This window comes from Alexandromys fortis, unplaced genomic scaffold, assembly GCF_014885135.2.
Source record: "Alexandromys fortis isolate MF-2015 unplaced genomic scaffold, M_Fortis_MF-2015_v1.1 scaffold_39, whole genome shotgun sequence".
Lineage (NCBI taxonomy): Eukaryota > Metazoa > Chordata > Mammalia > Rodentia > Cricetidae > Alexandromys > Alexandromys fortis.
In genome coordinates, this window is record NW_026067918.1 from 13516905 (window position 1) to 13543131 (window position 26227).

The window sequence follows — 26227 nt, forward strand, 5'->3', positions numbered from 1 at the left end:
CCCCCCCCCCCCCCATGGTGAGAGGTCAGGTTACTCTGTCCACTGCTACCTCATACAAAAGGATGCACTGGTGCTGGAGAGATGGCTCAGCAGGTAAGTGCTTTTCAAGAGGACCTGGGTTCAGTTCCCAGCACCCACTTTGGGCATCTTATAACCTCCTTGTAGCTCCAGCTCCAAGGGGATCCAATGCCTCTGGCCTCCTGGGTACCTGCACTCACCCAGACCCAGACCCACCTCCTTTGGTGCTGGCAGCATTATAACTTTCTGGGTGTGGATTTCATTATTCTGTGTGTGATTTGCTAGGCTTCCTGAGAGCCCTTTCTTCCTTGGTCCTTCTTTCTTGGATCTATTTTCTTGTTTTGTTTCTTGAATAGAGTCTCACTGTGTAGTCTTGGCTGTTCTGGAACTTCCTTTTGTTAGGCTAGGCTGGCTTTGAGCTCTCAGAGATCTTTCTGTTTCTGCCTCCTAAGTCTGAGTGCTGGGACATTTATTTACATCATCTTATTTGTACTAGCAAAGGACTGGAAATGACCGAAAAACAATTGTGAGAACACTCCAGGACATAGCTACCCAGTGGAGCAGACTGTGACCAGGGCTCACACCAGATGGACACCATGCACCCCGTTCTCTGTCACTGCTGTGGGACCCTTCAGCCAACAGCCTTTAAGATACTGATCCACTTCAAGGAAGACCCCCTGCGAAATCTCCAGTAGGAATGGATGGCCCAGATGTCAGAGTTCTACATTCAGAACAGATTCAAGACTGCTGCCTGAGATGATCAAGACTCACAGGATACTACAGTCAGGACTTGATGATAATTATAAATTTTCCTTTAGGTCCCCATAAGATTAGCATCACCCCCAATCAGCAGGAAGTAGCCTGGAAAACTACACCCACATTCCCCAAAATGGACTATGGATATTTTCCTTTGTTTAGAATGTTGGTTACAAGTTTTTATGGATAATGGTCAGGAGAAAAGCTAAACAAAGAATATTAGATTCAGAATTCTTGTTCCTTAAAAAAAAGGGGAGGGGAGTGCTGTAGAACAATGGTTTGTAGCCTGCCAATTGTATTTTAATAAAACACTGATTGGCCAGCAGCCAGGCAGGAAGTATAGGTGGGACAACCAGACAGGAAGTAGAGGCGGGTTAATGAGAACAGGAGAATTCTGGGAAGAGGAAATCTTGGTGTGCCACAGAGTAAGCAAGATGTGACTGCCTCTTTGAAAAAGGTACCAAGCCATGTGGCAAACATAGACAAGAATAATGGACTAATATAAGCTTTAAGAGTTAATAAGGCCGGGCGATGGTAGTGCACGCCTTTAATCCCAGCACTCGGGAGGCAGAGGCAGGCGGATCTCTGTGAGTTCGAGACCAGCCTGGTCTACAGAGCTAGTTCCAGGACAGGCTCCAAAGCCACAGAGAAACCCTGTCTCAAAAAACCAAAAAAAAAAAAAAAAAAAAGAAGAAGCCTGAGCTAATGGGCCAATCAGTTTATAGTTAAAAAAAAAAAAGATACTGATCCACTCTGGATGTGGTCTCATGTATTATCAATGCAGATGAAAAACATGCATGGGCCTCTTGGAAGCTGGATTCGGTTCCAGTTCCCAGGGCATGCAAAGAACTGCGATTGCCCCCTTTCTGTGGGTTTATCCCCAGATAAATCTCCCTTCGGGCGATTGTGGAACTCTTATACCCCAACATGATGTCACTGACTATGACTTTTTTTTTTCCTTTTTGAGTCAGGGTCTCTCTATGTAGCCCTGGCTGTCTTGGAACTCACTGTGTAGAGCAGGCTGGCCTCAAACTCACTGAGCTCTGTCTGCTTCTGCTTCTGCTTCCTGAGTACTGGGAATGAAGGTGTGCACAACCATGCCAGGCTTTTTGGTTCATTTTATCTGGCTTAGATTTTGAAATCACTTTTTCTCCCTCCACCCTTTTTGCTTGGTGTCATCTCAAATAGTTCCCCCAAAGAGAGCCTTTAGAGAAGTTTTCCTAATAATTTCACTGCGACCATCGCTGGCTCTTCTAGAGAAGCAGAGCACTCTCTCCTAAGGAGCCCTGGGAACACGGCGGCATGCGACGTGATTCCTGACCTGCAGGGCTCTATGATCATGGCGTGGGACACTCTGGTTCCCCACAAGAGCTAAGGTATGCGGGCCTAGGAGATCGAAAGGGCGGAGAGAAGTCACTTGAGAACATGGCGGCCTGCTGTTCCCACTCCCTTTGGTACCCCACTCTGTTAGTCAGGAAGCAGCTCTCCTACCTGCTGCAGCTGAATCGTCCTGAGAGGGGACTCCCGAAAGGCTGGATCCCAGGTCCAACAGCTTCCAGGTATCCTGCAGGGAACTGCTGGCCAGCGAAGATGACCTGTGGTGGTCACTTTCCTCGGGGACTTCGTGAGCCTGTGCTGGCAGCTTTGGGGACCTGTTTTCTTTCTGATACGCTGACTTCCAGGTCTCTGTGGGGACTCTGTGCTGTCTCTGTGAAAGTTAGGAGGACAGTTGTCTTTGATAGTTGTCTACCCTCTCTCCAGCCCTGGGAAGTTCATAAAGGAGACCAGGACCCTCCTCAAGATGGGGATGAGTCCCTGGAAGGCAGCTGAGTGTCTGAAGCCCAAGTAAGTCCAGGATGGAGGTGTGGGGACAGAACCTTGAAGGTGGTAGTTCCTACCAGAGTGTGAAGGGCAGGGTAAATATACACCGGCTGTCCTGGTGTCTATCCCTCCCTTGCCCCGCCACTCTGCAATGAAGCACCCAGTGGGAAATCCATGGCAGGCACACAGGGGCGAGACCTTTCCTAAGGTGCCCAGAGTTCCCACAATTTCCACACTCGAGTGTGTGGGGGGGACACCAAGCCCGGTCATATCCCAGTACCCACAGAAACCTATGATTACACTCCAGCTCCCATAAATACCCCCAGAAACCACCACACCCCAGAGTGTGGCTGTACCTGAGCAGGCCTCGGTGCCATGCCCGCCTGGGAGCCTCGTGCAGTGCTGCTTTTGCTGACCGCGTGGGCGGAGTGTGGTTGATCTTTCCTTGAGTATCCAGAAACACATTTTCTCTTGGTGTGCCTGGGGTCCTGCTATGAAAAGTCAAGAGAAATTCAGGAACTGATATCTTTGCATAGGAGCTTCCCCACGAGATTAGGAAGAAACATTCCCCAAACCCTGGGACTAGGGACTCTTCATTTGGTGACGGCCCTGCTTGTTTTACTATGTAGAACAAATTCAGTCAGCTTCCTCCAGTTGACCTAAGTGCTTCTCACACCTTCTGGGGAAGGAAGCTGTGAATTCCAAGCAGAAGTCTCTTCCCCAAGATCAGGGCAGTAAAGCCCAGCCCAAGTCAACACCTGGTGGACTGGTCCCTAACTGGATCACTCTGCCCATCACACAGTCTGAGTGCTTGGTTCCATCCAAGCTCTGCAGACAAGTCAACGGGAAAGGAGGCGGGAGGGGAGCATCAAGGAGAACCACATACATGGTGTGAAAGTAATTGTGGAAGAAAACAGGAAGGAAAAAGGGGCTAGGCCTTTGCAGAGCTCAGAGCAGTGGGTGGGAGCATTCAGACGGCACCCAGCACACACACTCTGGGGCTTAACTTAGAGCTCTTTGGCTGGCAGTGGTTCTGAGCTCCATCACTGACCTCTGCTTTTCCTCTAATGGGTATAGGTGTTTTGTCTGCATGTGTGCCCATGTATCATATGCATGCCTGCATGCCTGGTGTGCACAGAGGCCAGAAGAGGGCATGGGATTCCTTGTGACTGGAGTTACAGATGGCTGTGAGCTGCCATGTGGGTGCTGGGAATCAAACCTAAGAGACCGGGAAGACGGGTCAGAGCTCCTAACACTGAGTCATCTCTCCAGCTGTCTTTCGCTTGTTTCTTTCTTTGTTGTTTTCTTCTTCATTTTAAGGCAGGACTTCAGTATACGGCCCAAGCTGGCTTTAAATCTCCACCCTCTTGCCTCAGCCTCCAGTGTTGGTAAGAACCACTGTGCCCGGCTTCTTGTCTAGAGTTTTAAATTATTTCAGTATGTGTAATAAGCAAATGTAGTTTTACATGAGAAGTCGTCAGATAACAGGCGTGTCTTATTGCCATGGATGGCAGCCTTATTTACTGGGTCTGACAATACCTGTTTGCAGTTTGAGCACTGACTGACTAGCGCAAGTGATTGAGAATTTCCACCCGGTTAGGGTGAAAACTCCTGGTGATTGCAGACAGCCTTGCGTAGGTCAGGAGCAGGAGCACACTTGGGAGCGTGTGCGTGCCTGTGTGGGCCCATGGAGGGTCTGGAAGAGGTGGTGGGACAGGTACCCCAGGATGCCCCAGTTTCTAGCAGCCTGGGAGCAGCACCCTTCTGCTCTGAGCCAGGCCTCCTTTCTGGGCTCAGCCACCCTTCTCAATGCTTCCTTTATAGTTTCCTCCACGGGAGCGCGGTCTACTGGGGAAACACCTGGGCCTGCCCTACTTTCTTCAGCCAGTCCAGCTCAGTTTCTTCTCTGACCAAACAGTTGACCTCCATTGCTCGGCTCTTCTCCCCAGGCCTCTTTCCTGGGTGGCCTTGCTCTGTCCTTGCTCTGTGCTCTGTGTGTGTGGCCTCGGGCTGGCCGCAGGTGTGAATGAGAAGGACCACCTCCAGCTTGTCCCCCGGCCCTGCTTCCCCACCCAGCTGCTCAGGCCTAAACCTTGATGATTTTTTTTTTAATGTCCAGATATTCTTTTTTTACCTTTTAGCTCTGCCCTTGCCCCTACCATGCCGCACAGCCTCAGCAGCCTCCCCAGTGGTGGTCAGCATGTCGCTCCCTGGCCCAGAGCTGGCTCTTTCCACCTGGCTGGGAATAAACTTAGAATCCACATCACCCCAGGGCAAAACCATCACTATTCTTTTAACTTATTTTAAGTGAACTGAAAAGACAAATTGCAGATTCCTTCTGGGAAGACACATTTGCAGTTATTTAACAAATATGAATCAGTACTGAGATTACAAAAAAAAAAAAAAACCCAGCTGGTCCTGACTGGTGGCCTGTAATCCTAGCACTTTAGGAGCCCAGGCAGGAGGACTGCAAGACTCTGTCTCCACTGTGCACACACAGCTTTAAGGCACAGGTTTGCTGTGTCTCACCCGTCAGTGGGACTGGATTGGCTTGTGGGAAGGATGAGGTGGAATGAACATTCCTGGGGCAGAGACACAAGACCTCATCTCTTAGAAGACCTCCTGCCCCCAACCTCAGCTAAAGGTGGGAGTGAGCGGTGCTGGACACTGGAAGGCCCAAGGATGGATAGCTTGCAGGTCATGATGCTGTTCTGGGTAAAACCTGCAGACAGAACTTCTTGTTTGTTTGAGACAGGGTCTTACTATGCAGCCTTGAATGGCCTGAAACACACAGGCTGGCCTCCAACTCACAGCAATCTGACTGTTTCTGCCTCCTAAATGCTGGGAGTAAAGGTGCGCGCCACCACACCAGAAGGTACTTCTTTGAGTGATGGAAAAATCTCCATCAGGGCAAAGGATTAAAATGGCTGGAGTTGACCTTTTAACGTTAGGGAAGGAACCCAGGGCCTCAGGCACACGCTACACGTGTGCTCTACAACTGAGCTACACCCCAATCCTTGACCATAACCACTACGTCTAGCTGTAAGAAAATTTAAAAGTTGGGTGTGGCAGAGCAGGCCTTTAATCCCAGCATTTGGGAGGTAAAGGCAGACAGAGCTTTGTGAGGCCAGCCCGGTCTAAATTGTTCCAGGCCCTTCTCAGCTACAGAGAAACTTTGTCTCGAGAACCGGGGAGTACAGGTGAAGTGTGAGAGGTGATCAGCAAGCCTTCAATTCAGAGGTGACACGGGATTCCCCTCTGTATGCCACGAACACCATTGGTTAATAAAGAAGCTGATCTGGGCCTGTGATAGGGTAGAGAAGATCTAGGCGGGGAAAACTAAACTGAATGCTGGGAGAAAGAAGGCGGAGTTAAGCCATGGAGCCGCTGCCACAGACAGACATGTTGGAACCTTGCCCCCCTCATAGTAAAATATAAAATAATGGAAATTGGTTAGTTAGAGCTAATAGTACAAGCATTGATTTTATTAATACAGTTTCTGTGTGGTTATTTCGGGGCTGGGCAGCTGGGAGACAAACAAGTGGTCTCCTACTACAGAGAGCCACCTGCCTCTGCCTCCTAAGTGATGGGATTAAAGACTAAAGACGTTCTCCACAAGCCTAGCTGAAGCATTTACATTTTAAACACTGAAACTTGGTGTTTTTTTTTAATATTTATTTATTATGTATACAATATTCTGTCTGTGTGTATGCCTGCAGGCCAGAAGAGGGCACCATACTCCATTACAGATGGTTGTGAGCCACCATGTGGTTGCTGGGAATTGAACTCAGGACCTTTGGAAGAGCAGGCAATGCTCTTAACCTCTGAGCCATCTCTCCAGCCCCTGTTTTTGTTTTTTGTTTTTTCGAGACAGGGTTTCTATGTGTAGCCTTGGTTGTCCTCACTCTGTAGACCAGGCTGTCCTCAAACTCAGAGATCCACCTACCTCTGCCTCCCAAGTGCTGGGATTAAAGGCGCGCATCACTACCGTGTCTGGTATCAGTTTCTGCCTCAGGGTTTCTGCCTTGACTTCCCATCATGATGGATATGATTGGGTAAACCAATTAAACGCTTTGCTCCCCAAGTTGCTTTGGTTTCAATAGAAAGCAAGCTAAGATAGATTCCCCTGGAGCTGTGGTTACCGAGGCTATAAGCTGCCTGACAGAGGCACAGGGAGACAAACTGAGATTGTCTGGAAGGCAACATAACTCCCAAGTAATCTCTCCAGTCCCAAGACATTTTTTTTTAAAAATTAAATTTAAAAATTTATATTGAGCCAGGCAGTGGTGCAGTTTGAGGCCAGCCTGGTCTACAAGAGCTAGTTCCAGGACAGTCAGAACTATTACACAGAGAAACCATGTCTCAAAATAAACTAAATAAAATTATATTGGCAAAGATGAAAAATATAGTAACAGCCGGGCAGTGTGGTGCACACCTTTAATCCCAGCACTCAGGAGGCAATGGCCATCTTGGTCTAGAGAACAAGTTTCAGGACAGCCAAGGCTGCTACAAAGAGAAACCCTGTCTTGAAAAACAAAGAAACAAACCAACAAACAAAGTAAAAATATGATAGCCATATGAGTAAAGCTATAGTACATCATATGTATGATTAATTGCTTAAAGCCATAAACAAATCCAGGAGCCAGGAACGGTTGGGCACTTGTGTAATTCCTGTTCTTAGGAGGCTGAGCAGGAGACCCGGGGTTCAAGATAGCCTGGGCTACACAGTGAGACTCTGTCTCCAAAAACCAAAACAAATAAAAAGCAAAGGAGCTGGAAGAGTGTGAGCATGACGCTACCAGCACCACGGTGGGCGCTGGAGACGAGGCCTCCCTGTGTCTTCTGCAGTTTGTCTAACGAGAACCTATATTTCGCACTTAGGAAAATGTTAACGCAGATTTCTGAGGTGAAGAAGTTACCTGAGTTGTTGAGTGGGGCTGCAGCTGTCCCAAAGGTAGGCCACGGTCCAAAGGCACCTCACGGGAGTTCCGGGACTCAGAGGTGGGAGGAAGTGGGCAAGGAGTCAGTTTCCCTGGAAACAGGATCAGGAAAGGGTTGTTCCCCATGTACATCATACAGGATTTCTTGAACACAAGAACAGCAAATGACTTTTCAAAACCAAAGCAATTTCTACTCTCGAGAACCGGGGAGTACAGGTGAAGTGTGAGAGGTGCCACACCACCCCAGCAGAGCCCAGCGACGCACGTGGTTTCCTAGCCTAATCCTAACCTGCAACGCTAACCTGAAGACAGCTGCACAGACAGCAAGAGGAATTCATTTTTACCAACAGTCACTAAAACTGGCCTCGGGGCAGTGTATCAAAGTACGCATCTGCCTATACAGGACACACATACACACACACACCACACACACACACACCACACATATACACCACACATACACACCACACCCCCCAACACCACACACATACACACCACACACTCCTCCCCCCACACCACACACTCACACACACACCACACCACACCACACCCCCAGCAGTCCCTGATGCTCTGGATGCTGAGGCCAGCCTGGACAACACAGCAAATCCCCTTTTTTAAAAAAAATGGGGGTGGATGGGGCTAGAGAGAGCTCAGCTGTTTGGAGCACTTGTTGCTCTTAAGGAGGCCCTGTGTTCGGGTCCCAGCACCCACACAGTGGCTCACAACCATGTATAACTCTAATTCTGGTGAATCCAACACCCTCTTTTGGCCTCCTCTGGCACCAGGAACGTATACGGTACAGAGACATAAATGCAGCCTGAACACTCATACATATAAAATAAAATTAGAACCTAAAGAAGGAAAAGTTAATGTGCATTAACTTAAAGTTGGGGCTGTAACAGATGGTTCTGTGCTCTTCACGGAGGAACGATCTTAAAAGCAAAAGAACAATTTGATTTGTTTTAGGTTAACCTAAACAACTTGGAAGTCTTTTTGTTTTTTTAGGCCAGGTCTTGCTCTGTAGGCCAGGGTGACCCAGAGTTATCCATCTCCTGTGGCCTCCCACGTGCCGTGACACCCAGTCTCACATAAGGACGATGGTTACCAGAGACACCTGGGACTTCCTCTGTGTAGACCAGGCTGGCCTTGAACTCACAGAAAAAGAAGTAAAGCAAAGGAATGAAGATGAGGTGGCAGCTGATGGCCCCCAGGAACTCATAGCCACTCTAGAAGGCCCTGGAAAGTGACAGAAACACATACCCTACCACGGCGAGGTACACAGGGACGAGAAAGAAAGGGGAACAGCATTGAAAGGAACAGGGCTGGAGTTTGTTTTTTTGGTTTTTTGTTTTGTTTTGTTTTTTCGAGACAGGGTTTCTCTGTGGCTTTGGAGCCTGTCCTGGAACTAGCTCTGTAGACCAGGCTGGTCTCGAACTCACAGAGATCCGCCTGCCTCTGCCTCCCGAGTGCTAGGATTAAAGGCGTGCGCCACCATTGCCCGGCAGGGCTGGAGTTTGTGTTTTTTCATCTTTCATGTGTGTACACATGGTTTTATTTTATGTGTGTAAAGATTATCTATGTGTGTGTGTAGAAATGCACGCATCTGTGTGCATGTGGACTCTGAGGTCCAAGGATGACCTCAGAAATTATTCTTTTTTTTTTTTTTATTTTCTTGGCAGAGGCAGGTGGATCTCTGTGAGTTCGAGTCCAGCCTGGTCTACAAAGGGAGTTCCAGGACAGGCTCCAAAGCTACAGAGAAACCCTGTCTCGAAAAACCAAAAGAAAAAAAAGAAAAAGAAATTATTCTTGATGGCCCATCGACCTTATTCCTTGAGGCAGAGTCTCTCAACCAAACCCAGAGCTCACTGACACATCCAAGCTCCATAGCTAGCTCGTTCTGGCGATTCCTGTCTCTGGCTACCACATCCACTGGAACTGGGGATTCAAGTTCCAGCCCTCGTGCTTCCTCACCAAGTACATAACCACTGAGCCGTTCCCAGTTCCTGTGGCTAGGTTTCCAAGAGGATGGAAAACAAACAAATCAATGTATCCCAAGATCAAAAACACGTGGACTTTTATCAAGACAAACCAAACTGAGCCCCAGCTGCACGGAGCAACATGGAAGGGGAAGACAAGAGACAGCAGTGGCCAGTGGTGTGTGGCGGACCCTTCTCCAAGGAGGACCAGACTGTGGCTGTTTAGGAGATGTGAGAAACTTCTCTAAAAAAAGGTTGCAGGAACCAGGTTTGGCTTATTTATCTGTGATTCCAGCATGAGAGAGGCTGAGGCAGAAGGATTTTGGCCTGGGCTACACAGTGAGACCCTGCCTCAAAAGCAAAACCAAACACTGAAAGTTTTAGGTCCAGCTCAGCCGTGGTTCTGGACAGCAGCTGAGCCAGGATCCCTTTCAGACATGGAGACCGAGGAAGGCTCTGCCCACAAGGTTTTGCTAAAGCAAGAGCTAAAAGAAAAGCCTCAGAGGCTGAAATGCAAGTCTGGTTTCCTCCAAAGGAGGCAGCTGCTTTAGTGGAGTCTGCAGAGGCCAAGTGAAGAAGGCTGCCCCAGGGCCCAGAAGATACACAGCAGCAGGACACAGGGTTTGTAACAGTTCATTCAAGTGGTCCATGTGGTGAGATTCTGTGCGAAGGCTATTTCTCCATAATTAGTGTATTTTTGCAGTAGGCTTCCGAATGCCATTGTAATCACTAACCACGTAGATCTGACAGCGTGTGCAGGCGTGTGTTAGGGAGCAGAACCACACCGATGTAACCACAGGGAAAAGCTAGCTGAGGCCCCGTTACCGTCACTAAACTTTTTGACTATGGCTGGTCTTGAACTCCTGACCTTCCTGCCTGGGCCTTCTGAGTGCTGGGATCATAGGCATCACTGCCGCCAGCATGGAAGGCTTTCCCCAGATCATTCATGATGAATCACATTTTCATCAGCAGGGCTGGGGATGTAGCTCAGAGGCAGATTGCTTGACTGGCATGCACAAGGCCTGGGCTTGATACCTAGTAGATAAATCAGAAGTATAATAAAAATATAACAAAATAGAATGGGGAAAACCCCACAAAAATTGAAGATACACACGTAAAACAATGAGATGCTTTACTTATCCTGATTTCCTACTTTTTATGGGGCTGTGGTCAAAGGGGGATTCTAATTCTCTCCAGAGGAGTGGAGAGAGCAGGCTGTGGCAGACAGACACTAAGCTGCTGCCAGACGAGGAGAAACCCAGACGCCACCAACAGGCCACCGGAAGAAGGAAGAAATAAATGATACCATTGTTCCATCTCTTCTAGGAACCGGCTTGCTAAGGACTCCACGGGCACAGCATGCCCTGCTGGGAGGAGAAGCAGGCTGTGTACATCCTGTGCCTGTTAAGTCTCAGGATGAGGACGTGAGCTGAGAGTAAACAGACGTGGTGTGCACATGCACTGGAAGGGCAAACATACAGCAAACATACAACACATAACAGAGACAAAGAGGGGCTGACATCTTCAACAACATACAACACATAACAGGAGACATATACACAACACATGACATACATACAACACATAACAGAGACAAAGAGGGGCTGCCATCTTTGCCAAGATGTGGACTAGCTCATTTAGGTTTCTTGTAATTTTTGTTTTGTGTTTTTTTTTTAATTTAGATTTATGTATTTATTTTATTTATGTGTATGAGTGGTTTGCTGCATGTATGCACACACATGCCTGGTGCAAAGGAATCAGAAGAGGGTATTAGACTAAAGTTATAGATGGTTGTGAGCCATCAGGTGGGGGCTAGAAGCAAACCCAGGTTCTCTGCAAGAGCAACAAGTGCTCTAAATGCTGAGTCATTGCTCTAATCCCTTGACTCAGTTTTTTATGTAAGGGTCTCATCCTGTAGCACAGTCTGGTCTTACTCACCATGTTCCTGAATTAGTCCTCTTTGTGCTAGATTAAAACACTAGCTACCAGGTCTAGGAATGTATCTTAGTGCAGTGATTGCCCAGCATGTGTGAAGCCCTGGGTTTGATCTTCAGCACATAGAAACTTGAGTGTGTTAGTGCAAGCTGGTAACCCAAGTCAGTACCTGGGAGGTGGAGGCAGGAGGCTGAGAAGTTCAAGTCATTCTTGACTACATAGAGAGTTCTTTTGAAGCCAACCTGAGCTATATGAGACCTTGTCTCAAAAAAACAAAACAAACAAACAAAAACCCAAGGGGCTTTAGAGATGGCTCAGCAGTTAAAAGCATTGGCTGCTCTTCCAGAGAACCCAACTTCGATTCCAAGTACCCACATGGCAGCTCACAATTGTCTGTAATTCCAGGTCTAGGGGATCTGACATCCTCACACAGATATACATGCAGGCAAAACACCAATGCACATAAAAACTATATCTTCAAACAAACAAACAAGCGAACAAAGGCAGACGTCACAGACATTTCTAGAGGCCGGGAACACTGCAGGGCAGGCACAGGGGAGAGGGTAGGAGGGAAAGGAGCCCCGTGTATCTGCTTTGCCTGGCCTGTAGTGACAGGCCTATGTTTATAAACATTTATATATCTGTATTCCCAGGGCTGTGCTCCTTGGCTGGTCTTGGCCTGGACCCTGCAGCGGGCACTGGGATCTGCACTTCAAACTCTGCTAGCTACTGAGTCACCTCTCTAGACCATGTTTGGTTTTAAGATAGGGTCTCACACCACAGCCCACGCTGCCTGGAACTTGTGGTCCTTCTGCTTCAGTCTTTGGAGTACTGGGATTACAGGCATGAGCCACTCTACCCGGCTGTTTTACATTTAAAACAAACAAAATGAAAACAAGCAAGTGAAAAATCCCGGGACTCAAGTATAGCTTGGTTTTTGTAGGAAATCAACCGAGTGTCTGTAGACCTGGGGACACCCACAGAGGGCTGGCCTGGGGCCGCTTGGTGCTTGCCTCACAGGACCTCAGCTGCTCTGTGGCTGTTCCTTCCAGATGTGGCCAGAGCAGTGGGTCAAGGGACACCCAGTGCTGAGATGAAGCCCTGCCCTGTGCCTGAGGCGTCTGGTTGGCTCTGGTCCACCACCAGTGGCCTCTGTGAAGCCTGCCTGTAGCTCTCCCTCTGGCCCCAGGCTTGTGGCAAGCAAGCCAGGAAGCTTTTTCTTTTGGCCTCCCGTGGCAGAACCATGGCACCAGCTTCCCCTCTCCATTGGCATGACCCCAGTGTGGCCTGGCCCACCAGCCTTGCCCAGGTACCTACCTTTAGGGAGGCCCTGCTCTGCTCGGAGTCTGTTCCCCATTTCCAGGAGCTGCTCCTTCTCGAGGCTGAGGCTGAGTATCTTCTTAGCTGCGACCTTCAGCTTCCTTTGCAGATGTCGCACGGATTCGGACTGTGGAGGCTGAGCCCCTTCCTGGAGGAGACTAGGGAACTCCATCTGGTCCTTTGTGACCATGGGTCTCCAGTTAGTCAGGCCCTGTACACAAAACCCAACCAAGAGACAGCCCTGAAGAGAGCCTACTGGACATCACACAGGCTGGGAGATGGTGAGGTAGCCCACTGTATGGCCCACCGAGCGGCCCACCTGCCCTCTCGGAATCACCATGGCTGGGGGCTCGCTGGTGACACCTTACAAAGGAAAGACAGTAGAGTCCCATGCTTTAATTGAGTTGGGAGTTGGGAACAGCACCCAGGTTTCAGTGAGCTACTTCTCTCCCAGGGGAAGGGTTGCATAGTTCTCAGCCTCCCCACCCCCTGAAAGCCCACAGCATTCTTTTCCCCATCAGCTCCTGCTGAGCTTTGTGTCTTTCAAGTGGAGACAATGAGAACTTACACTCAACCAGCACAGGGCCCTTGCTCTGGAGGAAAGAAGGCCCCCATCAGCCTCTAGCAACACCCAGACCTGGGAAGCCTGAACCCTGTGTGGACACAGGGACCTGTGGCCAAGCTACTTCTCACTGCTATGGGCCCCATCTGTGTCTGCCCTCTGACCTGTGCTGACTGGACCTTTCCAATGTCCTCCTCCCCTGTTGCCCAAGGACTGGCATGCCCTTCCTTCTCCTCTGGCTCACCCCTTCTCCACCTGCCTGTTAGAGTCCCCTTACCACCCCATGGGTTGGCTGTGGTCTCCCTTCCCGGAGAAGGTATGGGAGGAAGCAAAGGCTGCTGGAGAGGAGGTCAAGCAGACACGAGCCCTTTGGAACCATGTGTCCCTCACTCAGCCCAGCCTGGACTTGGGGCCAACCCACACACCGCAGAAATACTGTCACAACATTAAGGGGATACAGGCATGGGAGAACCAGGTTCTGACATGGCCACCTAGTCTTGACAGTTATGAGACGTCATGACAGTCAGCTGCTATTCTGGGTGCTAGAGCTCCATGTCCCGGAACATCCTGCATGCCCTGCTCTGGTTTCCCGGTCCTTGCCAGGGCTGGCATGTGTTTGTGCCCTCTGGGTGCTACTGTTCCTCAGGTAGCCTGGAGTGTGTGGGTGATTGCACCTGTAGGTGACAGCATTCAGGTGCTTCTGGCAGATGCTGCAAGCCACAGGGGACTGAGGGGCTCGCAGAAAGACCCAGCAGAGGGGTCAGAGAAGGTTCTGTGGACCTTCAGGACCAAGATAGGTAAGCAGTACACAGTGCTCCCAGAGTGTGCTGTTCTAGCCCAGGCATCCCACACCTCAAGTGGCCTTCAGAATACAGAGGATTTCAGGTCTGGAGAGGGGGAGGCTGGGGCTCTACCTTGCAGGGGCTAGTCTAGTAGGAGGTTACTGTCACTTCGAAGGTCGGGTGCTCTATAAAATACAAAGCTTGTCAGAAAGTGACAGCCCTGGTAAGGCACAGCCCCTGATGTTCCCTGGGTCTAGAGGCCTTGTGTGTGACCATATAGGAGGCTCAGTGTGGCCTTGTTCCTGAGAGCACACTTGCCTGGAGGATATGAAATGATTTCCCTGGGCTCAGCTGTTAATAGTTTTTATTTGGGCCAGGTATGGTGGCACATGTCTTTAATCCCAGAACTCAGGAGGCAGAGGCAAGTGGATCACTATGAGTTCAAGGCCAGCCTAGTCCACATAGAAAATTCCAGGACAGCCAGGGTTACACAGAGAAACCTTGTCTCAAAAAAAAAAAAAAAAAAAAAAAAAACCAATCCACAAAATAAGTATTTTAGGGGCTGGAGAGATGGCTCAGCGGTTAAGAGCATTGCCTGCTCTTCCAAAGGTCCTGAGTTCAATTCCCAGCAACCACATGGTGGCTCACAACCATCTGTAATGAGGTCCAGTGTCCTCTTCTGGCCTGCAAGCATACACACAGAAAGAATATTGTATACATAATAAATAATAAATATTTAAAAAAATAAGTATTTTACAACATGAGACACATTCAGAGATGTCTTTGACCCACAGCACTCAAGTAAACACTATGGCAACCCACTCCTTGGCACTTGTCCCAGGGCTGCAGACCCCACCCTGCCACCTATGACACCATCTTGGTATGGTGACAATCTGGACAGTACGGAAATCTGCAGAAATGTCTTGATGAGCCAGGTGGTGGTGGCGTACGCCTTTAATCCCCTCCAAGTGGACTCCTGTCCAGAGCCCGGGACCCCTGGAGTATGAATGTGCAAGGATTTTCCCATAGCTGGAAGGTTCCCTGGTTGTCATTTGTATTCGATGGCACTGACATCTAAGTGTCCAGAAGAGCTAAACCCCAAAAGTCTATCTTGGGTGTTCCACTAAGGTGCAAATGCTAGTGTCCTGGTGCTGATGTTGGTCAAGATGGGTGTCCTTAGGTTTCTCCAGTGGGTTTTTCACCTTGTGATCAAGGTCAGCTGGACATGGAAGAGACACTGTGGCTGGAGACTGGGGCACCGTGGTTCTCAGCAAGCCGCTGCCTCGAGTTTCACATCTGCACTCCATGGCCTTGTCTGCTGTGTCTACGCACTGATGTTCTGGTAGAGGGGCCACTTCATGTTTTCTTTATAAAGATTGTCTTGTTGTACCTGTCTGTCTGTCTGGAGTGCTGTGAGTGTACGGCACGGTGTGCACACTGCCGAGGACAACTGTGAAGCTGGTTCTCTCCTACCATGCGGTTCCAGACTGAGCTCAGGTCCTCAGGCTTGGCAGCAAGGGCCTCTACTGATGAGATCCTTTCTGGCCTCCATTTCTTCATGTACCTGCCCACTTGGCCAAGATGACTTGAGGATTTCCTATGAACTGGTGGACTGTAGTCCTTCCTGGCTGAGATGGTCAGTCGGAACCCTTCACAGCTAGCATCTGTATTGCCCTAATATATCTATTTGGAACTGGCGTTGTTCCCCTGATCCTGGGACTGGAGCAGGTGATTCTGGGTCAACCTCGGGACACGGGGAACGGGCACGCGCATGTCTCCTCCATTTATCTATACATCGGCAAGGATACCTGAGGACATCGTTGACCAGGTTCCAGCTTCCCTTGGAAGCACTGACTTCCTGCCCTCTCCTGCGCACCTAACATCTGGTCTAGGTCGGGGACAGGCTGTGGGCAGTGGCTGTCACCTTGGGGTCTTGTCCAGCAGGGGGGCCCAAGCTTCCTTGCTTCCTGAGCTTCACGACCTCACAGTGTGCCAAAACCATAGGTATGAAGACCCAACAGGAACAGGGAAGCCCAGTAACTGCTTTACACGCTGGGCCCTGCGCCTGCTGCCTTAACCCAGTCTGCCACGATTTACATTCAGTGTGTATGATTTAGTGCTGACCTACCTGTTCTCCCTGGACTGATGGATTGCGCGGAAGTCTGGGGGCTTGGGGAGGCCTAGGAGCAGAAGCCTTTAGGGACTGGCACTGCTCAGTACTTCAGTATAAGCCAGCTCAGTCCTGTGCTGGCGCCTCAGGCTCCCTCAGCTCCCAACCCTGCTCTGTTTCTTTCTCTGTTCCCAGAGGCTATCGACTGTGTTCCTGTTCTTGTAATGTGGTGTCATAAGGGCACATACTGTCTTCAGCTTCTCAGCTGAATGCCTTAAGACCTCTGGTGATTAAAGTCACCACTGACAACCACAGTGGCCATGGGCCACTATAGGTCAGCACAGGTAGTCAAAGGTGACTGTAAGTCATCACTCACTGCAGGTCAGTTGGCAGAGAGTCATATCACAGGTCATTCACTGCAGATTACAGCAGGTCAGGGCAGGGGCAGAAGGTCACTATAAGTCAGTACACACTGCCCCAATTACTGCAGGACTGACGGAGTCTCATGGGCACAGCCGGGAAAGTAGGGATGTCACCCTTCTACTCATGGTTCCACTGGGGCCTTCAATGGGAAGGGTGGGCTCTGTCAGAAGATTCCAGGGGGTCTCTGTGCTGGTCACAGTACCGACCAGATGCCGAGTGCCCCGGGGCCCCTCCTCTCATCAGTCCAAACCTGGGCTCCAATCCAGCAGTAGTATGTCAAGTCAGAAATGAGCAGAGGTGTGAGTAGGCTCACAGAGGAAAACAGCGGAGGAGAAGAGGAGGCGTCTGCTTAGTCACCTCTCAACACCACCCTCTGGCCTCACAGATCAGGAATCCAGCCTGTGCCAGCAAGCATGTGACATCCAGGATGGAAGGAAACGGGGGCACTCATCCATGTCCAGCACCCACCTCTCTCTGTAGCTGCTCCCTGAGAGAAGGCTCTCCTTGGGGCTGGGGCGTCTTGAGATGCTTCCGTAGCTCAGCCACCTGCTTCTGCAGCTCCAAAACCTCCAGGTGCACCTGGTCCACTTCACTGGGGAGCTCGTGCAGGACAGTGACCGACTCCAGGGGTTTCTGCCACAGCTAGGCAATCAGTTCAGAAGGCAATGTTAGGAAGGGGTGGAGGCCTGTCCTAGGAAGGTGCAGGGGTGGAGCAGGGTCAGTGGCCGGTTTCTGCTCTGGCTGGACGTGATGATCTGCAAACCTGCCCTGTGTGCTGCACTTCTGTGCAGTCGATGCTAGACACCAAAGCTCACTGGCAAGCGTGTGAGAGAAAGCGGGTTACCATCCTCTCCCAAGCCCTAGTTCCCACCACAAGGGCAGATGGCAGCAGGATGAGGCGGTGCACACCTTTAATCCTAGCACTTGGGAGGCAGAGGCAGGCAGATCCCTGAGAGATCAAGCCCAGCCTGGGTTTCAGGACAGCCAGGGTTCTGGAGTGAGACCATCTCAAAAGACCAAGAAGGAGAAGAGAGGGAAGTGAGCTATGGAAGGCAGTGCCGGGCTAGGAACGCGGTTCAGCTGATAGAGTGCTAGGCTAGCATGCATGAAGCCCTGGGCTCAATCGCCAACACCGCATAAGCAGGGTGTAGTGGTACATGTCTGTAGTTCTGGTACTTGGGAAGTAGAGGCAGAAAGACCAGGTCATTCTCAGTAAGTGTGAGGCCAGTTTGGGTTACAAGAGAACCTATCTTAAAAAAAACAACAACAACAAAAAAAACAAATAAGAGACAGTGAGAGAAGTGGCTGTGGTGGAAGGGGGGGGTTCAGGAGGAGCAGCTGCCGTCCACGGGTACCACAGAGGTGGACGTAGGTTCAGGAGGAGCAGCTGCCGTCCACGGGTACCACAGAGGTGGACGTAGGTTCAGGAGGAGCGGCTGCCATCCATGGGTACCACAGAGGTGGACGTAGGTTCAGGAGGAGCGGCTGCCGTCCACAGGTACCACAGAGGTGGACGTAGGTTCAGGAGGAGCAGCTGCCGTCCACGGGTACCACAGAGGTGGACGTGGGTACAGGAGGAGCGGCTGCCGTCCAAGGGTACCACAGAGGTGGACGTGGGTACAGGAGGAGCGGCTGCCGTCCAAGGGTACCACAGAGGTGGACGTGGGTACAGGAGGAGCGGCTGCCGTCCAAGGGTACCACAGAGGTGGACGTAGGTTCAGGAGGAGCGGCTGCCGTCCACGGGTACGTTAGCAGCAGCAGGATGACTGTGAGGACCCATCCTGAACCTTTAGCACCACAACACCAGCACCTGCAAGGCCCTAATGTGGCCTGGGCCAGGTAGGAGGAGATCCAGGCAGATGGGAAAACACACTTCTTTGTATTCTGGCTTCCCAGGCTAGGTGAAGGGAATTAAAATAATGCTTCTGTTCCAAGGATGCCTAAAGTTAACTCTGTGTGACTATCTTGTTTGGACAGTCACATATACACAGAAGAGGTGACCATTAGATATACAGACACTGTTAAATAAAAATGCAAACACTTAAGAGTGGGGGAGGGGGAGAAGGGTGGGGGGAGGGGGAGGGAAATGGGAGGCTGGGAGGAGGCGGAAACTTTTTTTTTCTTATTCTCAATAAAAAAAATGCAAAAACTTGAAGGTAAACCTGTTTTATTTAGACAGTGTCTCACTCTGCAGCCCTGCCTGTCCTGGAACTCACTGTTCAGGCTGGCCTTAAACTCACAGAGATCCACCTGTCACTGCCTCTTGAGAGCTAGGATTAGAGGCGTGTGCCATCATACTTTACTGGAGGTAAATATTTTACCCAGCTTATTCCAACTGCCTCTAGTTATCAAAGTGAAATTAAAATGCTTTAAATTAAATTATTTTTTAATAGTTTATTTAACTTTATGTGCTGTTAAGTTGGGAGCAGAGCCCTAGTCCTGGCCTGGGAGTTGCATTGGTTTGGACTCCAAATCCCAGCATGCCAGGTCCTGACCCTCCCCCAGGGAGGGGTCAGGACCACTCCCACAGGGTATTTAAAGCGGCTCCCAGAGGAGAAACACGTGGTTTTCAGGTCTGCATGGGCTCCCTGCTTTTCTGTCTCCCTGCCATGCACTTGGCCACCTGAGAGCGTCTTACTTAATAAAACGATGGGCATTTTGACTTGGTTTGATTTGACCTAATTGGATTTCTTGCGCCGGCAGAGCTGCCCTTTTCTTATTATTTTTACTTAACAGTGCATTGGTGTGAAGGTATCAGATCCTCTGGAACAACAGTTACAGATGATTGTGCGCTGCCATGTGAGTGCTGGAAATTGAACCTGGGTCCTCTAGAAGAGCAGCCAGTGCTCTTAACAGCTCCCCAATCTCTCCAGACCCTAAATTAAACTCTTATTTCTTGTCTACAGCATTGAAATGTGTGTGTGTGTGTGTGTGTAAGTGGGTTTACATGTGTGTGCATTTGTGGTTGTTATTGTTGCTGCTGTTTTGAGATAGGGTCTCATGTATCCCAGGCAGGCCTCTAACTCTCTGTAGCCATGGATGACCTAGAATTCTTGATCCTCCTGCCTCTATGTTATGAGTGTTGGGACTACAGACACTTAGCACCATATCAGGCTTACCTGAGAACAATCCATAGCCACCCATGAGATAAGCCAGTGACTGCACAGCACAGTCCTTTGTTCTGAAGGAAAGAGAAGTTGGGAAGACACCCAAAACACCTAAGGTCAATGAGGTCACTCCTGGCACCTCTCAGAAGCTGCACCTGTGTCCAAATCTGGACTGTTCTTCAGTAGGAACGCTTGCACAACCTGAGTGTTAAGAGCTAGTCTCACCTTCTTTTTGAGCTGTGTCACCAGCAGGTTCAAGAGATGCACTCTGTCTCCGAGTTTTCTGAGTGCTAACGCGACAGATGCCTGGCCTGTCAAAGCCGCTCCTGCAGATGAGAACACTTGCTGTCAGCTCAGATCTCAGAAACAAAAGCAGTCTCCCTGGGGAGCTGAGCCTCCTTTCCCACAGAGGCCTACTGAAGCTTCTAACTGACTTCAAGGTAAACACGCCCATCCCTGAATCAAAGGGCTGGGTCTCCACAAGGACCAGAGATGCAGGGAGTATGTAGTCCTTGCTTAGAGCCAGAGGAGGACTAGGGGATGAAATCAGCCTGACCACGTCACAACGACTTTCCCTAAAATCCAGGACCATTTGTTGGGAATGGGGGGGGGGTGTGTGTGGAATTGCTCACATAAAACCTGGGACGAATATTCCAAGCTGTTTAGAGCAGAATGGTAAAGCGGCTTTAAGGAATTTACGTAAATCTGTCTTTTCAAGGCAGCTCACAGCTCCTAGGCCTGGTGACTCAGGAGTCAATCTGCAGAGTGAGTTCAAGGCCAGCCTAAGCTACTTAGTGAGAATGTTTCAAAAATAAAAACCTGGCTGTGGGGGTGGTGGTGCTGGAGAGGCTCAGGGATTATGAGCAGTGGCTGCTCTTCCAGAGGACCAAGGTTTGGTTCCCAGCACCCATATGGCAGTTCACAATCATCTGTGACTTCAGTTCCAGAGACTCTGACACCCTTTCCTGGCTCCTGCAGTCACCAGGCACACTGTGGTACAGATACACACATGAAGGCAAAATACCCATACATGTGGGGAAAAAAAAGCCCCTTCAAAAATCAAACTGGCTGTGGTTAGGGCTCAGGGGCAGAGAGCTGGCCAGTGTGTGCCAGGCTCTAGGCTCCATTTCTAGCTCTGCATCAGAAATGAAAAAGCACATTTATAGCATTAGGTGCATATCTTAGAAATAAAAGATCAACACATGAATCTAGAAGAAAGACAGAATAAAATTAACATTAAATACTGAGGAAATTGAAATAACGTGTCCGCTAATATCAACAAAACCAATGATCAGCTTTTGTAAAGGTAATAAGCAAAGAAGTAAGTCACTACACACTCTCTAGTAGGACACCAAGAGAACAGAAATGTTCAGTATGATGCACGGTGAAAATTATGGACACTGAAGACTCAGGAGGGACTGTGCAGTTATATGGTCTCAGCTACGCAGAAAGCTGAGGCAGGAGGATCACAGTCTCAAAGAAGAAAATGAACAAAACAGATAGGATAAGAAATTTCATCTCAGAAGTTTGAAAACTTGAGGAAATGGATAATTTCTTAGTATAATGTAACAAATATACATAGAAAGAAAATATGGCCATGTGGTAGTGGCGCAGGTCTTTAATCCCAGGTCAGCCTGGTCTACAGAGTGAGTTCCAGGTCGGATAGGGCCACACAGAAAAGTCCTGCCTCAAAAATCAAACAAAAAACAATGGCCGGGCGGTGGTGGCGCACGCCTTTAATCCCAGCACTCGGGAGGCAGAGGCAGGAGGATCTCTGTGAGTTCGAGGCCAACCTGGTCAACAAGAGCTAGTTCCAGGACAGGCTCCAAAGCTACAGAGAAACCCTGTCTCAAAAAAACCCAAAAAAACAAAAACAAAAACAAAAAACCAATGTATATGAACAGTCCCTTAACTACAAATAAACAAATCAAGTTTCAAATTTTCCCGTAAGAAAAACTCTGGGGCCTGGTGATTTCAAAGTTGAATTCTACAAACAGTTTAAGAAAGACTTATCTGGTCACTCCTATCTCTCTGGCCAGAGCAGTCCTGGTTCTAAACTGTGACCCAATCGTTGCAAACAGGAAACGCAATGACAAGCCTGTCTTACTTCTGACCCCAAATCTGGCCGTTCTCCATGAAACGCTGGCAAGCCAGGTGCAGCAGCCATCAGGAAGCTGCACCAGTTTCTGGGTTTCTTCCTGGGAAAGGGTGGTGTGACAGGACAGAGGGGCACCCACACTGTCTGCTCTCTATCACCACCCGGCACACAGACGACTCTGGGAGGTGAAGCAGAGAGCGGTGGGGCCTGGGCTGACCCACAGAAGCTTCCATCCGTCCTTGCTCAGGTACCAGGGGAATGCACCCTGTACCCACGTCCCCTCCTTCTTACTAAAGAATGGAGAGAAGGCCCAAGGCAAGCCTGTTCCAGGAAAGATGCCTGTCCTCCTGCCCCACGGCCACAGCACTCCACACCAAGGACAGGACACTCCTGGGAAGGGCCTGTGGACAGAAGTCTGTGGAGAGCCCCGAGGGGCCCAGGGACATCAAACAGCTAGCACTTGGCAGTGTGAGCACTATTCAGAACTCCAGGGTCTCTCCGAGGCCATAACTGGCCACCACCATCTGTTTACGGCCAGTCTGGAGTATTTCACCGTAGACGTTTGATGCTAATGTCCCTCATAGTCTAAGCTGTTTGAATACCTGGTCCCCAATCGAGGGTACCGTTTCCATGCAGGTTTAGGATACATGGTCTTATTGGAGGAGGCGCATCACCGGAGGGGCCCTTTCTCGGTTGCCGCACCCGTCTGCGGCCTCAGCCTCATCTGTACAGTCTCTAACCCTCTGCAACTGCAGCCAGAACAAACGCTCTCTGCTGTAAGGCCCAGTTCTTGGGGTCCTGTCACGGCAGCAGAAAAGCAATGGATACATTCACCGTGACAGCCAGGGCAGACGAGGATTCCAAAGGCCCGGGAAAAAAGATGTCCATGCTCTCCAATGCACTAGGGACAGAATGTGCCCGACAGCCTCTAGGATGGCCAAACAGGGAGAGGCTGCCCTGCAAACTGCACGGAGGGCGAACGGCAGAAGCACTGTGAAGTCCGGCATTGTCCACCGACACACAACATAGGCCAAAGCGCATGCGCATTTCATTCCACTTACACGAGGAAACAGCTCTCACCTAACACGGGGACTTCGGGGGACCCCTGGTTCTGGAGACGGGGTGTCTAAAGGTGATGAACACTGTGGAGCTAGGCATGCATTTGTAAGATCTGCCTCAGGGATTCACCTTAATTTCACACAGTGAGCACAGGGTTTGGGTAGCCAGAGGCTCTCACCAGCTGCTTCTGCGGAGCTGTGGGCACCAGGCTGTGGGTCGGCAGTGGGCAAGGTCACCATCACTGGCTCTCCGACACCTCGCTGCTGCTCTTCCAGCGCTTTCAGCTTGTGCTTTAGGTTCTGCATTTCTGCTTCAAGCGCCAGAACATAATCTGCCGAGACACCAGGGAACAGGGCACACGCTCACCGGCACACTCTCGTCACTGGCCTATCGTTTAGGCTGCAGGGCTTGAAGGCCGCCTCCGACCCTGCCCTCTCTTGCCCCAACTCTCAGCCTAGCCCCTGTATCCTCCAGGAAGGTTCTGGGGCCAGGAGGAAGAACTTGCCTGTCTTCCATTGGCTTTGGCCATAGAGGGCACAACTTGGAAGCAGCCATGGTGCCTGCTAGGAACTAGGCAAAGGTGGGGCTGCCAGCTCAGATCCACCTCAGGACGCTCCTCTTGCGGAAGGTCTGGCCCGCAATCTTGCCGCCAGTGCCTCATTCTGCCCAGTCTGATGGCTTCCCAGGTCCATCAGATATGCGCCTTGCACTTTCTCCTCCATGTCACCAAAGAAACACTGTTTCTCTTGGAGGACCAGCAAGTGCAGAGCTTTGCAGTGACGACGGTGAGAGACTGGGGTGAGAAGCTTGTCTGGGGCTCCTGCTCTCACCACACCACCCACCCCTCCTTACAGCTACACCCGCTCACCCGGGGGGGCCGGGTCTCCTCCAGCCTGGGGATCAGGGTTTGGCTCCGAGCACTCTTCCAGTTGAGCAGAAGGAAGATGGCAGCTCAGCATTTCCATCTCTTGCCTCATCTGTGCAACAGCGTTCCGCAGACCCGCATTCTGCTCCTGCAGCCTCTGGATCTCACTAGATGGAGACTCTTTCCTCATTTCTCCTTCATGCTGCTGTGGAGGTACCTGCCAGCCACACACACCCAAGGAGAGTAGTTATGGACACAAAAGGATGTTCTCTGCTTAAATCCAGCTTGGAGCCATGCTACTCCACACCTGTCCTCTAGACACTATCCTCTGAGTGTAACGGCCACCATCTTTATCAGAGAAGCTGTTATTATTTGCAAGAGCCCCCCTCCCCCCGCCAAGATCAGGCTTGCCGACGGCTGACACCCCACAGGTGGGAATGGTGGCTCACTGGGCTTCCCCGACATTCTGGCCCCCACTCCTGCATTCCCCACCCACCACTATGCGATCTGGCCCTCACTGCTCATGGACCGTGGAAGGTTAACTGGAGGGAAGCTATGGGAAGTCAGTGGCCACACTGGGGCAAAACTGGTACTAAGAAGGCCATGGTTTTCCCTGTGTTCATGGAAGTAGCTCATTCATGATCTGTGTGTAAGCCCTGCAAACTCTTTGGTTTCCCAGGTTGGGTCAATAGAACTGTAATTTGTCATCAAGCCTATACAGTGGGGGTAGATGCTTGGTTCCCACGACACCATGATCCTCCTCACCCACAGGCACGTGCCTCGAGAGGCATCGGTTCGTGATGCACTCCATGATAGGGTCTTTCAGTAACTGGAGTCACAGGGGCTAGGGAGGAGGGAGGGGTTGAGGAAACTCTGGAGGTGGATGGTGTTCAGTGCGCCAAAGGCTTTAAGGGGTTTATGCAGCTTTCATACAGCACAGAGCACATCTGAGGCGGAGCGTGGGAACTATGTGCGCAGCAGAAAGCATCCAAAAAGGATTAGATTTTAGGGCTCCTGGGGCTGGGGAAACACTAGGTGCAGCAAACCGACACCCAGAACAAGAAGGGAAAAAGATGAATTTGGCCAGAGCTATTTCAAAGTTCCCCTCAGTGCAAACTGAGACTCAAGAGTGACCTGTTAGCCAGGCGGTGGTGGCGCACGCCTTTAATCCCAGCACTGGGGAGGCAGAGGCAGGCGGATCTCTGTGAGTTCGAGGCCAGCCTGGTCTACAAGAGCTAGTGCCAGGACAGGCTCCAAAGCTATAGAGAAGCCTTGTCTTGAAAAACTAAAAAAAAAAAAAAAAAAAGAGTGACCTGTTAGCAGCTTCTCTTGTTATAAGCCAGGCAAAACCTGGCACAGGTGGTCCTAGCTGGTCTTTTGAGGAAGAGACATGAATGTGTCTAACAGCACATCTTTAAAAAATTATTTGTTTTCATGTTATATGCATGGCTGTTTTGACTGCAAATATATATACATATACATACATACACATATATACATACATACACATATATCACAGATACACTACTCCTGTGCCAGAAGAGGGTGCTAGATACCTGGAACTGAAGTTACAGATGGTTGTGAGCTGCCATATGGTGCTGGGAACCGAACCTGTGTCCTCTGCAAGAGCAGCAAGAGCAAAAAGAGCTCTTGACTACTGAGCCATCTCTCCAGTCTCCCTCAACCCCACCCAACCGCAGCATTTTAACTGTGCTTGTGAACAATCTAACACCCTGGTAGGAAATGATCCCAAAATGGGCAGGCCTCCCATGTATGTCAGTCAGCCGCAGCATATCGAGTTGAGTTGCAGTAAGACTTGGAGGAGGAAAGGGTAGGAGGAGGGGAAAGAAGGGAGGAGCAAAGAGGAAACAGATCGGGCTGGAAAAAATTAAAAAATAATAAAAAAGAAATTAAAAAAAGAAAATGATTCAGGAAACTAAGGTATGTCATGTCTCCATTTAGATTGTGTTTCTGAGAAATCTCTATGCAGCAGAAATATCTGGTAGAATTTAAGGCAAAGATGAACTTCCTAGTAAAATGCTCAGCTCTGCCCCCTCCAGCTACAGGTCCCCCACCCCATGTTCAGCCCACTCCATCCCCTGTCTGTCTGCCTACTCCTCAAGCGCGTGGCGTGGATTTCCGGCAAAAGTACTGCCCTCCAGGGACAAGTGCAGACTTCCGAGGCTGAGATACTGAGCTGGGTGTGCTCTAACCCTGTGTGACCTCAAGGGTTGTGCTGCTAACTACAGCCACCCCCACTTAAAAATTACATTCTCTGTGTGTGTTTGTGCGTATTTATACACACGCCACAGCCTGCATATGGAAGTCAGGAAAACCTGAGAAAGGTGATCCTCTCCTCCCACAGTGGGTCTTGGGGATCAAACTCAGGCCTCCACGCTGACCAGCAAGCACCCTTACCCAGGGAACTATCTCACCGGCCCAACTGCAGCCTTTG

At 50.1% G+C, this 26227-nt stretch overlaps 1 protein-coding gene across 5 annotated transcripts in view; it reads right to left on the bottom strand.

The window, feature by feature from the left end:
- Positions 1–26227, bottom strand: part of Ccdc57 (coiled-coil domain containing 57) — a 95957-nt gene that overhangs the window by 32740 nt on the left and 36990 nt on the right. The window contains exons 11-18 of one of the 5 annotated variants that reach the window (XM_050140496.1): positions 23776–23989; positions 23086–23238; positions 19976–20076; positions 17112–17285; positions 12764–12977; positions 7515–7627; positions 2952–3083; positions 2266–2482 (exon numbers count right to left, since the gene is read on the bottom strand). In XM_050140496.1, the coding sequence (XP_049996453.1) occupies positions 2266–2482; positions 2952–3083; positions 7515–7627; positions 12764–12977; positions 17112–17285; positions 19976–20076; positions 23086–23238; positions 23776–23989 (1318 nt within the window). Of the gene's footprint in view, positions 1–2265; positions 2483–2945; positions 3087–4729; positions 4835–7514; positions 7628–12763; positions 12978–13037; positions 14795–17111; positions 17286–19975; positions 20077–23085; positions 23239–23775; positions 23990–26227 lie in introns of those variants that run through there. The other 4 variants (XM_050140490.1, XM_050140491.1, XM_050140492.1 and 1 more) reach the window with 4 other exon arrangements.